Below are 13,863 nucleotides of genomic sequence, written 5' to 3'. Positions count from 1 at the left end.
CTCAAACTTAACTGCTTTTCCACCCTCATCATAGTCCTTTGCTTCCCCTTTGGGAGTCAAGTTGTCATATACTGGCTGCTGCAAAAAGGGTGCATTTGCTGTATTTACATCATGACCAAGCCCAAATGAAGCACTTGGATGATCAGCAGTCATTCCTTGAGCCCCATAAGCATTCAGGGGTGCAGATGCATTGCCAAACATTCCACTTTGTGCCCCAGGCATCAAGCCAATGCTACCATACATTGGGTTTTGCACATTTCCAGCCATACCTGAATACAATGGGCCTTGCACACCATGCATTGGTTGATGCATACCATAGGGATTTGTGCCATGCATTCCTGTATGTGGCCCTTGGCCAACCATTGCATGAAAAATCGTACTACCACCAAAGTATCCTGGTTGCCCCATCATAGCATGCATGCTCGGCTGTCCAAAATCCATCGGATTGGCACTTCCATAATGGCCTTGCATTTGCATTCCTTGCCCCATAGGTACCAACTGTTTGGCTTCATTGGCCTCTTTAGGAGCTCCAAGTGAAGGATTTGGTACTACCTTCCGTGCACCTTGCTATCCCGAAGGTGTAGAAGTTGACTTCTTCTTGCCCTTGCTGTCCTTCTTCGGAGCATTCAAAAATTGGGTGATCCTTTGCCAATTCAACAAAGAGATTTGCTGTTGTCCTCATCTGATTCTTGAACTGGTCATCAAATTCCTTTTCACTTTGCTGGTCATCTACCTCATGATGGCTTGAAGGCCCTAACTCTTACCCAACAGCAACATTTTCAGCTTTTTGTCCATCATGAGAGCCTTGTCCAAGATTAGGCATTGTGTTTCCTTCATTCCCATGAGAATGTCCATAGTGAGAGGCATCATCACTGCTTGATTCCATCTCATTGGACAGCGGACACCCTGTTGGCCCCAAAACTGGCGCCCCTTTCGGTATTTCTTTAATTTCAATTGCTGATGGATAAATTACAAGCCGAGATTTCACAATCTCCTTGGCTGATTCAAAAGCCCCTTGTTGTTCCAATAGTCAGCAAAGCATTCGGGCAAATTGCCCCTTGATTTTCACTTAGGACTTGCTCTAATGGAACCCCAACTGGTCAAATGCTGCCCCAAATTCACAATAGATGGGTTGGCATCTAAAATCCTCACAATTCCACGAATTTCCGGTGCTGATTTCAGTGTACGATGCCTTTGACTGATGGCACGAGTCCCAAGGTGGCTGCTAAACCCTAATTACTGCTATAATTTAGGGTTTACAGCAGTAAACTCTCTGTTGTCCACCAAATTTGGCTATACTTTGCTACCAATGGCTGAGGATTATTGAGAATGTTGAGCATAGACTGGAGGAGATGAGAGAATGTTGTAGAGAGAGAGAAAATCAGCTGAAATGTATCTTTTGATTCGTAGCTCTGATGACAAATCTAATGGCACCAACAGCTTCAAAAGGGGGGGTAAAACACTAGCTCAACTGGCGAGCCCTCCTTTTCTACCGCCGCCTCTCTTGAGGCGGAAGAGAAATCATGCTGCCCCCTGTCCTGTCACGGCACGCGATCAGCCGTCGTTGCCTCTCAGAGTCAAATATGATCACCTCCTCTCCCTCTACCAAGCTCCGAACGGCTGCAATTCCACTTCCACCACCCTCCAATAGCCTTCTCCCTAGTTGCATGGGAAAGCTTTGCCAAGTGGCAGCCTTCCTAATGCATTTTCAGCCATTAAATTAATTTTTCAGAATTAAGTAATTCTAAAAATTAATTAATTCTAAATTTTAATTTCAGCCCTTTTGACCCTGCCCAAAATTAAACATGCCCATCTGTAATGAAATTGGCTAGGCCATTTGCAACTTGGAGTGGATCCCAACCTCTGTTGACCCTTAGACTAGCATTAATTAATTAATTAATGCTAATCCCTAGTGTCACCACTAACACTTAATGGCCAAACAATTGTCCTAGGGTCCAACCTGGCACCAACTGACCACCAAAACCCAGTTGGCATAACTTAACACAACTTTTGCCTTTAACACCCACTGCATCCTCGGGGTCCTTGGCCCGTTCTCATGAAATAACTGCCATGTGCATCACATGTGCTAAACAACCTTTCACATTTGATTAGTAACTTAATAAAATGTTACTAGCAAGATTAAAGCATCTCAAAATTTCACGACGCCATGACAATCCGACTTATCGGGTCCACCCAGCCATAGGCGTTCGATCGTCAAGATCGAAGCCTCCCACTTTCCTCGATTGGGTTTGCTTTAGTTTTCTAATTAGAAAAGCATACTACCACATTACTTGGATATATTAAAAACAGCTTTCTTTTATTACTCAATTAAACTGGGTTCGTTAAACTCAATCTTTAGCACATAACAAACAATTGAGCCCATGCATAGTATGAATGTCAAACATGCTATGCAAAGGCATACTAACTATACATATACTACCTTTTAGACATTACGAAGAACATATTGACTCACGCGACGTAACTTTTTTTTTTAAATTGATCCAATTCAATTTTTTTCGTTTATATAATAACAAGCAAAACCATCACTTCGCAGAGTGGTACAAAACCGTCTTTCCACAAGAAGACACTGTCCAACCTAGGACCTTCCAATCTCTCGAGATTGGGCTGTATGTGATCGCACTTCATCCGCGTTCAACAGGGAATTTATTGGCTCAGAGCCTCTGTAATCTTTCTTAAGTCTCAGGAGTTGTCCTACATAGTAGGGATACTTATCACTTGACCCTTTGCCCTCTCAAGTGCTCAAGTGATCAAAAACCAAAAATACCTACCTCCCTCGGAAGCATAGGACCCCCACCTGTAGGTGAGTTTTTCCAAAATCCATAGAGTGTTAGGAAGCATTGGGTTGGGGATCCTAACGTCCCGAACTACCACAATCCACAACTCGTCTAGCTGTTACAAGCATGGAATCATAAGAGACATAATTCATCATTCACAAATACAAAAGCAATCATAACCATGAAACATTTTTAACACACTTGTCAATGTATGCGATGCATAGAATCTATCCTCCTCTCATCAATTTTCGTGTTCTTTCCTAAAAAACAATTGATAATACTAACATATTTTTATAAGTTTAAGTACGTTCTAACTAATCATTATCTATGTAATAGACGTATCCTATGGGTTTTTCTAACATTACTAACTTATCTCTTATTAGGAAGTTGTAGAGTTAATAGCTTAAAAGCAATCCTTTTCTTATGTACTAAACTTGATTATCTCCATTCGGCCATCCATCATGATTATGGGGTATGACTGTAACCTCGGTTTGTTTTGGAATAGCCGGTCCTTCGGATTGAATGGATTCGGGGGTAACTTCCACTTGCGCTTCAACTTTGTGTTGAGTTCCCTCAGCAGCGACTACTTTCTCATCTTGGGGAGCTCTCCAAGCATGGCCTCTCTCGGCATCTCAATGTCTCTTGGGAGCCATGGAAGAAGCTTCATGGATTTGAGCAGCGCTTCCGCGTAGATGTGGAGAGAGAGAGAGGCTCAGGTGATTGCAACAGAGCTTCGTCACATCAACAATAGAGAGACTTCTACATGGACTGTTGTTCTGACGTAACAGGTTACGAAGGCTTCGTTGGTGCCATTGGCTGCGCGCGAGAAGCTCCCACTAGTTTATAGGAAAAGCTTCCTGGGAGGTCACCCATCCCGGCAATGTTATCATCCAAGTGCACTTAACTGCAAAGTGACTATCTACTAGGCTAGTTCTTTTTGTTATTCTATACTACAAACATAGTTTTAATAAGCTTGCCTTGGGAGGGTTTTCCAAGCCTTCCTGCCATGAACTGGTAGATAATACCTCATCAATTATCTTCAAATCAATTTTTGAAATGTATATGCACATTGTTTATTAAAATAACTAAGTAATGGGAACATTATATGTGAGCACATCCGGCATCATTCTAGATCATCACCCAAGTGCACTTCACTACGAAGTGACTATCCACTAGGCTAGTTCTTTTTGTTATTCTATACTACAAACATAGTTTTAAGAAGCTTGCCTTCGGACGGTTTCGCAAGCCTTCTTTCCATGAACTGGCAGATAATACCTCATCAATTATCTTCAAATCAATTTTTGGAATGTATATACACATTGTTTATTAAAATAAACTAAGTAATGGGGATATTAAATGTAAGCACATCTGGCATCATTCCAGATCCTCTAGAATGAGAACCCTACAGCTCCTCCCCCCTTTTTTTTCCTAAGAAAAGAGAACTCTATTAATAACACCTCGGAGAAAGTCCCCTTAAGGTAAATACAAAGTACAAGAAACTCTATGAAGAGTAACTAAGTACATCAAAGATACAATGGTTGTGTAAACAACCAATCTGATGGGCTAAAGTGCTAGACCATCTGAGGGGTAGTGTCAAAGAAGGTGTCTAAATCCCGAATCCTCAATAAAGCCTCTCTTTTCTTCCTCATCCTCTCAGAGCTGCCCTACAACCTCTCCCATCTCCCACGGAGCGTATGGACTATCTCTGTCCAAATCCTCGATAAAGACTCCCCAGTGGGTATATCCTAAAGATCAATGACCTGGCTACATCTCGTAGTCCATATGTACCAAGCTATAATGCTGGAAATCAGTTCCCATTTGTGACAGTGTCCTTGAGTCCACTGTGTCTGTGAGTAGTCTGGGGTAGGGATCCTGCTCAAATGCTGTCCAATGATGAGAAAAGAAATGCTCCCCTGAGTGTCCTCATAGCTGCAAGCTGGACCTCTGTCTGTAACCCAAACTGCAGCCCCCTATGTCATCACCATGGACTCTGTTGTACCATGGAATACTATCCTAAGAGCTCTCCTCCAAATCTCTTGGGCTCTAGGACGGTCCCAAAGGCAATGTCTCTGTGTCTCCTCTGGCTCACCACATCGCGCACAAGCCACTGGGTCTCTACCATATCCAAGCCAAGTCCCAACTGCTAAACTCCTATGGGCAAGAAGCCATAGAAAGAGAGATATCTTCGTGGGCTTGAAGCTGTCATGTAGCCGCCTCCAAAAGTCGTATAGGAACTCATTTGAGACTCCCTCTCTATGCCAATGAGGGATGGCTGCAGGCTGTGCTCTAATCTTGCTCATCTATATCCTCCGTCCCAATCTAGTAGTATAGCCAAAGAAGGGGATGTCAGATGGCCTATCAAGGAAGGGATCCCTCCACACCCTGTCTCCTGGATCCCACTGAAGTCTCTGTAGAGGCCTCCTCTGGTATGCCCAATATCTCCATCCATCTATAAGACAAGTGGTTGGGTCTGGGTCTACGTGCCATTTTCTTTGAAAGTGTGTCACTACTCTGATTCTCTACCTAGAGCAGCCACTGAGTGCTGTAAGGTCAAGGTCCTCCCGCTGAAGGTGGCCATCCTTCTCAACTGTGAAAGTGAATGTCGTGTCTCTGCTAGATGCAATGACTGCTAAAAGGATATCCCCTCTAGAGAAAAGACCAATCCAAGTCTGAGAGGAAGCTGTTTCAGTTTGCCAATCTGATGGAACTCCTTCCATCACGGCCTCAATCATAGCCCTGGCTTCCCTAAGACCATGTAGTCTCTGCCTTTGGGTCTCGTGTGGTAACTCCTAAAATGCAAACCACTCCCCCACTAATGTAGCGACCTGTAAAGAGAATCTCCCTCATGATAAGTGTGTCCGCTGCCCAATGGTGTGGCCTGACTCGGATCTCAAATAATGATTAAAGAGAAGAGGATGTCTCCTCTTCTCTTCAATAGTAGTCGGGGGGAGTTGGTGGAGCCCTAGAGATACAGATCTCCAAGCTCTAATAATGGCAGCTGCAAATCTAACCTCAAAGCTCGTCCCTAAATCTCTAGTGCTGATCTCCTGAAATATCCAGTGAATACTAGGCTGCCATGGTCCTCCATGTATAGGTGTCAAGTCCTCTAACCTCCCCATCAGAAGTTTCTTCCAAGGCTTCACTCCTCGAAGCAAACCCCTAACAATGAGCTTGACCAATAAGGCTTTTCTCTGACTATCTGGGTCTATGATCCCCAATCCTCCTCTGGATCTAGGCTGTATGATAACATCCCAAGCCACCTTTGCTCTGGCTGGACTCCCATTTCCTCCTAACCAAATGAAGTTCCTGATGAGGTGTTTCACCTAGCCAATACACGACCTAGAGAATGCCCAACAAGAAGTGATGTACCACATGGTCGCAAGAAGAACTTGGTTGGCAACCACTACTCTTCCTGCCAACGAGAGTCTCGCCAAGCTCCAATACAAAAGCTTCTGTCTGATGCTCAAAAGGAGGGGTGCCAGCTGCTGCTCTGAGGTAATGTCAATCCCCACATGGCATCCGAGATATCTCACAACGGTCCAGCGGGGAACCCATGTGAATCCTCATGTGGTCGCCACTCTAGCTGTCTAGTGTCACATATCCAAAATCCTAATGATTTGTGCCAATTAATTAGTGCTCTTGATGCTCTACAAAATGTCTCCATGGCTGTTACAAAGGCTCTAAAGTTGCCCTCATTCCCATCCAAGTAAACTATTGTATCATCAGCGAACTCCACATCAAGAAGCTCCTCAAATTCAAGGATGGGTAGCCTAATGCCTCTGATACTTGTAGATCTGTCTCTCAAGAAGGAACTCATGGCCTCTGCTACAAATAGAAACAAGAACGGAGCAAGTGGACATCCCTATCTAACTGATCTATGGATGCTGAATCTATCTCCTCTTGCCCCTCCAATCATGGCGTGGCTATGTGCTGAAGAATAGAGAGTCGTACACCCTTGACCCACTGCTCTGGAAAGCCCATCCTTAGCATTGTGCCCTCCAGGAACTCCCAATCCACACAATCATATGTCTTCTCAAAGTCGAGAAGAAGCACAATAAGGTCTTGCCTCTCCTGGATCTAGCCAAAGCTGTGGTCTCCCAGAAGGTGAAGATGTTGTCCAAGATGCTGCGCTCTTGGACAAATCCTGTCTGAGTGGGGTGTATAATATCTGACATCAATGGTGCCAGCCTGAGACTAATCGCCTTTGCGAGGATCTTATAGGCAGTTCCAAGCAAGGTGATCAGTCTCCACTGTGTGATCTCCAATCTATCTCCACTTCCTTACAGGATAAGATGAATCAGCCCCTCAGAGAGTCTCTCTGGCATAGTCCCTGATGCCATAATCTCCTAAAAGGCTGAGTGAAGGCCTTTTTTTATAAGATCCCAGTAGCTCACAAAGAAGGATTTATCTAGTCCATCTTCCCCTGGACACTTGCCTGAGGGTAGTGCCCGAAGTGCCTCCTCCAACTCCTCCTTTGTGAAATGGGCCATCAGATTTCTGCTCATCCTGTCTGTAACCAACCTCTGCATGCTCTGCCAAACTGCTTCTCTATCTCTCTCATATCCAAGGGGTCTAGTGGTGGATCCAAGTAGGGATGTGTAGTATTGTGTGGCCACCTATCTCGCCTCTAGAGGGCCCTATGCAATGGATCCATCAACTCTCCTGAGTCTCTGAACACCCTATCTAGAGTGTTTATGACCTATGTTGTGGAAAAAATCCCTATTAACCCTGTCCCCAATTTGAGTCCAAAAAGAGGCTCTCACATGAAATATGTAGTCTAATCTAGCTTTCTTCATGGAATCAATCTCTGCCCTGGCGGCATGCATCCTCTCAACTATCCATCTGCATCTTGGCCGTCTCTCCTCCTCCCTCTGTAAGGCAACCAATGATGCCCTAGCAGCTCTTTCCTTCTCTAGAAGGCTCTGTCTCCTCCTTGTGGCCTCCTCTCCGAAGAGGGAACTAATCTCCTGTAGGCTCTCATCCAAGTCACTAGCTGCCCGTCGAGCTGAGAAGGGTCTAGATCTCCAACACTGTGTGACTGTTTCTCTAATATCATCCTCATAAAACAAGTGCTTTGGAATCCTGACACTGGAATGGGGTCCCCCTACTCTCTCAAGAAGAAGTATCTGAATCGGTGAGTGGTCCGAGAGGGTCGTGTCAGGTATGATGCCTATAAGGCTGCCTCTGTCGCAAGCCCAGTCATCCACATAAAATCAATCAATCTTGGAGAAAGTCCTAGCTCCTATCGCCCTGTCTCTCCTAGAGAACTGAAGTGAGCCTGTGGTCCTGCCAAACTCTGCTATGAACCATGGGTCCTGGCCTCTAATCTGGAATAAGAACTCCTCCCAAGTAACCTGCTCTCCTCCCCTAATGATTATGTGAATTTGCCTCTCCTGTCCTCAAGAGCCTCCACCATGTTAAAGTCACCCCCTACCATCCAGTGAATGATCAACCTGTGGTAGAGATTGACTGAGGGTGGTCCAAAACTGTCTCCTGTCTCGTTGGCCATTCGGGGCGTAAATGGCCAACAAACCAATGAGTGCCTTCTCCTCTCTCACCGAGACCCACATGGCTCCGCCTGGAATCAGAATACCCCAGCCCTGTACCGACTGAGTCCACTACTCCCCAACACATATACATACTCCAGCCTGTATCTTGGTAGCACCTACAACTATTGCCCAGTAAGTGCGACTCTGACCTGGCAATAGCTTCCCGCAACATTAGGATATCCGGTCTGCCGAAAGATGGTGCCTTTGTAACATAAGAAAATCAATCAATCCTCCTTCTAAAGCTCTGTGCAGATCCTGTCGCATGAGGCTCCAGCCCTGCCTAAAGTGACGGCCTCCGAAGCTTCGTACATTCCATGAGAGTATCCTCATGGGGAGTGTCTTAACCTCTCAGACCGGCATGGCTGTACAGCCCATGCTTGCCTCTGCTGCCTCCTAGTATATACCCGATCATGTGTCCTCTGCGCTATCTCTGCTGCAGGGTGTAATGGGAGGAAGTCCTCAGAGTACGCATCTGAGTCCTCTACCTCCTGCTCACTGTCCTGGGCTATCGTGGCCTCCCCTACCTACTGTGTGTCGGGTACCTGAGATGGGTACCTGAGCAATGGTCTAGGGGACTGTGGTGTATCTAAAGCCTGTTGTAGCTCCTGAGAAGCTACTGGTGTCACTGCCTCTGTGGGCTGAATCACATCCATCTGCAGTGTTGTCCCTATCAGTGGCTGTGGGACCTCTAGCTCTTGGGCATCCATAGGAGCGTCTATGGGAGTAGTGGGGGGCTGCAGTGGCTCTACACGGGCTGAGGTCCCTGATCACTCTCCACTATCTTGGCTCTAGGCCCTCGAACCTTTGCCTCTCATCAACACGCTCTCTTCATTGGCGGCACTGTCTCCTCCTTTGTCTAGCCTTGCGTCGTCTCTGGCGCTCTGCATCACTCCTCTGACACGTCTCAGGTCTACCACCTCCCTCATCCCTGAAGGAGGTCTGGCGTCGGTGTGTCCTGAGGCATTCAACTGCAAGATGTCCAATCATCCTGCAAGCAAAGCACTGACCAGGGAGGCCTATATAAGAGACTGACTAGATAAGAAAGCCCCCGTGAATGGAGGGAATTCTAATATTCTGGGGAAGAAAGTCTTATCCCTCTGTATGACATGGCCGAATGCACTACCAATCTCAAAAAGGTATGGCGTAAAATACTCCTCAAGGCCAAGAAAAGAGATGGCGATGGCAGTGCCATCTCCAAGCAATGAATAGTCCCAACCCTCGATCCATTTGTCAAAGTATGCTATTGAGGTCCTGACATCAAGCGGGCTGGTAGCAAGTGCTACCTCCATCTGCTCGGGTGAGCTGAACTGGAGTCTAAAGCATCCCTTTCCGAGGGGCACCACTCACGTGATCCTGGCTGGGGTGCTGGTTAGAGCAGACGGGATGGAGTCCTTAGGACTGTGGAAAGGCTGACAATCTTCAACCATTCTGCAGGCCAAGGATGATGCTTCTAGGGCTGTCACTCTCTCCTTGAGTGCCAGCTCTGTGTCCGGACCAAAGCGGATCAGTGGAAAGGCATCGGCCGAGTGTATGTGGGGGGCTGCACTGGAACCCCCTGGGGATGGTGGAGGACCGGCTGCAATCTCGGGCGATACACTAGCTCCATGTGTCGGTGGTGCGGGTGCTTCCTGGTCAATTGGCGCAGGGTATAGCCGCTGGTCTGCCTGTTGGGGTTGTGCGGGGGAAGGGGAGATGGATGTTGCTTGTGCAAGGAATCTTACAAAGGCTGCAAGGGTGGATGAGGAGGCTGAGGAAGTGTCCATGGCTGCAAAGCGAGGAGAGAGTGCTACAGCCCCTTTCCCCTTATTCCCCCTCGGAAAAAAAAGGGGGACAAAGGCTCTGCCCTTGCTGTTAAGCTAGTATAATTGGCCCTCATAGGCTCTACCCTTGCGTTTAAGCTAGTATAACTGTCCTGAGGTCCTCTCGTTCTAGCAAAACAGAAAACTGTCAATCGCTAAACTGTCCCTCCAGTTTTTCATGTTAGTAGATTCAGAAAGGCATTGGAACATGCCGATCAACCAACTAAGAAGTCAGTTTCGTCTGCATGTAAAACAGAAGCATATTTCACGTGCTTGATGTTCTATGCAATGGTGTTATGATTTTGCAGGATCTTTAAGTTTGATACATATGGTGGACAAGTTGAATCGTTGCTCCTAGAGTGAGGCAAAAACATTTGCCTCTACAAGCTCTGATACCCCGTAAGACAGCAGTCCCCCGAGTGTACAGTATCTAGTGCAGAGACTGACAAACAAGGGTTATATAAGAAAATGCATTTTCATTCTTGCGTCCTTACAACTTTCTCTTGGGTATTTGTTTCTTTGCATGAGTCTGTCTTGCAGTTTGTAGGCAGTGGATGTGTAGCCTTTCTTGTAGCGGTAAATCAGAATGACAAGTTTATGTAGACGTTATCTTGGTTTTGGGCCACCTCTAACATTCGATTCTGTGATGCAGATTTTATCCAGAGCCTTGGATGGGGGATCGTTGGAACTGCCTATTGTCAGATGATGCAATAACTGTATGTCATCGTGCTGCCTTGGTTTTGCAGATGCTCGAGCTTGTGTATAACAGCTCTTCCTTTTGGTAACACATGCCACAATATAGCCAAAGATTGACTACAATTCTGAATATTATTATATATAATGAACGAAAGATAAAAGAGTAGAGCGTATACTGTATTCCGTTGAAAATGGTAAGGGCATCAGTAATAGAGAGTGCGAGGAGAAAAATCAATTAAAAGAAGCTGCACAAGGAGACCAAGTAGGATCTCTACACGCAGGGGCATTCAATGGTAGACCTGTCACCTTACATGTAAGGTAATGATTGAGCCATTCTATTTACAATTTGGGGAAGTAACCTAAAAAATAAACCAAAAGCTTCAACAGAACCCAAAATTCTTCATTAATATTATTGATATGCCTCATAACAAACCGAATTTAACCATCTAAGCGTTTGAAAACTAACCTCCTTCAATCTTAATGGCTTTGGCTCAATGAGGGACACGATGTGCCTAAGTCGCCTTTTTGGCAAGGCCAAGAATGGAAAGATAACAAAATTGCCATTTGAGAGAGAGAGAGAGAGGGGTGGGGGGGGCAAATTGTATTGACATCCTCTTAGACACTTTGAAGGCAAATAGGACAAAGACGCAAGCCAAAGCTTTTTGACTTACAATTCACTTCCTAGAGCCCTTGGCTCAAAGTTTTTAATTTTCAATCCACCAAAAAGAAACCCATAGCAAAGCATTATCAACACCAAAAACAAAACCAACTAGAGAGATTGTGCTTTTCTAGCATGTGATTTGTTGCACCCTTTTACAAAATAGAATTTTAAAGGAGAGATTGTAAAAAATTAGTTCAAATATCAAACAAACAATATCAAACAAGCATTTTAAATCAATCCCCAAGTGTGCAGATGCAATTAAAAGCAAGCAACTCTCTCTATTAACTTTCAAGAGCCTATGCTCTTGCACATTCCCAAACCCAAAAAAAAACTTAGTTTACTACCATTGTAACCTACAAATAGCAACCATATCACTAGTTTCTCTACATGGAGGTTACCAAAATGAAGGCATAATGATGTTGAACAAACCTTAGTTTAGGGATTAATAGGTTTATATTTCTTCATCATTCATTTGTCTCACATGTGAAGCTACATAAAATGGCACTTTGACAATTGAAATTTGCAAGAACAGGGTAGATGGCATTAATTAAACATGGATAAACTTTTTTTAAGTGCACCCATGATATTAGAACTAAGGTTCTTTTACATACGCTAGGAAAAAACATGTAAGCAACAAAAATGTGTCTTTCAATCAATCAAAATTTTTGCATTTTCCTTCTTTTTGCATATTAGTGTTGACAAGTCTAATGTCATCACAATAACATGTAGTCATTATTGATTGGCTTTATGATGGCATTTCTTAACATTGGAAATTTAAAGATTAGCACTAGATCCTTCTCATATTGATTTTATTAAAACTTAACCAACACCTTTCATTTTGGTTCTTAACAAATGGTTTTCAAAATTGGAGTGGAAACTAAAAATATGGTATTGCCTAATATTATCAAGAAAATGTACAAGAGGGTTAATAATTAAACATCTAGCTTGTTTATTATGTATTATAGTTTGAAGGTTCTGAAAATGTTTGTCGATATATGAGGAGGCTTAATAGGTTACAATGATTATGCATACCAAACTAGAGACTAAGCAATCAAAGAGGGGTTATCATCTTCCTTGAAAAGAGGTGATACACGTGGTGGAATTCACAAGGGTCTTAGAGACACTCCCCACATTGATAAGTTGCAAGATGTGATGGTATGCTTAAATGAATGGAGAGCATATGAGGTGGGAATAAGGTGCCTATGGTGAGATGTATTCCTCAAGATTAGGTACTTAACCTTGAAGTTATGGAGCAATCACCAAGATGAACATCAAAATAACTAAAATTTATGCCAAATGGGGGTAGGAGATAGACATTCACTTGATGATGAGTTTGGCTCTTTAGCTTCAAATATCTATTTGGTCTTTACTTCTCATGGGATTCCTTTTCTTTTGAAGATTAGATACCCTTAACCCTAAAATCACTAATATTGGAATGATTTCTCAGTTATAGGTCCAAAGGATTTTCATATTGCAATCTTTGATATTCAGTAATCATTTTTCTTTGGTGGGGAAACACAAGTAGAGATTCACACAAACAACCTCCTTGTAGACAAGTGGGTTGAGGTTATCAAGATTCACATAGATGACAATCCTATAGATCTCCTTACAAATAGTTCATCTTTCAAGTACTTTGCACACCGTAGAGTGTTATGGGTTTTGAATAGTATCTTCTTATTTATTTTTTCTTGAAAACATATTGGCCTTTAAGTGGCAAGTTGTTGGGTTAAAGGCCAAGGGCACCACTTGCATATGTAGACATTGTATGTTACATTCATATTATATAAGTGAATATAATAAATAATAAGGGTAATGAAGTATGCACAAAATGAAAGCATTGATAGGAAAAAGAGGTGAACAAGAAAAAAAAATCATCTAACAACATTAAATGATTAACATGTAAGAAAATTTATTTCAAATTGTTGGTAAACAAAAACACAAAATGAGAACTTTCTATATGATAGCATTAATATTTATGACCTCATACAAGTAATGATTGTGTCAATCCTATTTGTATTGTCAACCAAACACAACTAATAACAATAGCAATGGCATCTAGGATATGCAAAATTTATAAATCAAGAGCTAAAAAATGGGCATGGTCTTGGCAAATATAGAGGCAAATATAAAGAGTTACAAATTGCAATGCAAAAAAACAATTACTAAAATATAGAAGCAAAAAGTAAGATGTGCAATTGAATAAAAAGGAGGTGAAGAAAACAACAAAATTAAACCTCTACATAAGTGTACATCAAATGATTGACACCATCTAAGAGAAATGGTTCCAAAGGGTTGGTTATGTAAGAAAGGGTGTGAAAAAGCATGGTCTCATAGTCTAATAATAGGCCTAAAGTAAACAAGCA

At 43.5% G+C, this 13,863-nt stretch overlaps 1 protein-coding gene and 2 pseudogenes across 2 annotated transcripts in view; 1 reads left to right on the top strand and 2 right to left on the bottom strand.

Annotated features, from left to right (window-relative positions):
* The window catches only part of LOC148038097 (NAD-dependent protein deacylase SRT2-like), a 339,478-nt gene extending 328,126 nt beyond the window's left edge, over positions 1–11,352 (top strand). The window contains exon 11 of one of the 2 annotated variants that reach the window (XR_015689032.1): positions 10,796–11,352. Coding sequence is in view for 1 of the 2 variants with exons in the window: in XM_087668893.1 (XP_087525019.1) it covers positions 10,796–10,849 (54 nt within the window). In the remaining variant the exon portion in view is untranslated. The remainder of the gene's footprint in view (positions 1–10,795) is intronic. The other variant, XM_087668893.1, reaches the window with a different exon arrangement.
* Positions 4,766–5,512, bottom strand: LOC148038099 (uncharacterized; annotated as a pseudogene).
* On the bottom strand, positions 5,639–9,051 carry LOC148038098 (uncharacterized; annotated as a pseudogene).
* Positions 11,353–13,863: the final 2,511 nt, after the last annotated feature.

This window comes from Lygodium microphyllum, chromosome 3 (assembly GCF_053477565.2).
Source record: "Lygodium microphyllum isolate KBCC chromosome 3, Lygodium_microphyllum_v1.1.10, whole genome shotgun sequence".
Lineage (NCBI taxonomy): Eukaryota > Viridiplantae > Streptophyta > Polypodiopsida > Schizaeales > Lygodiaceae > Lygodium > Lygodium microphyllum.
The sequence above is the reverse complement of the archived record's forward strand: the minus strand, read 5'-3'. Positions and strand labels throughout refer to the sequence as shown.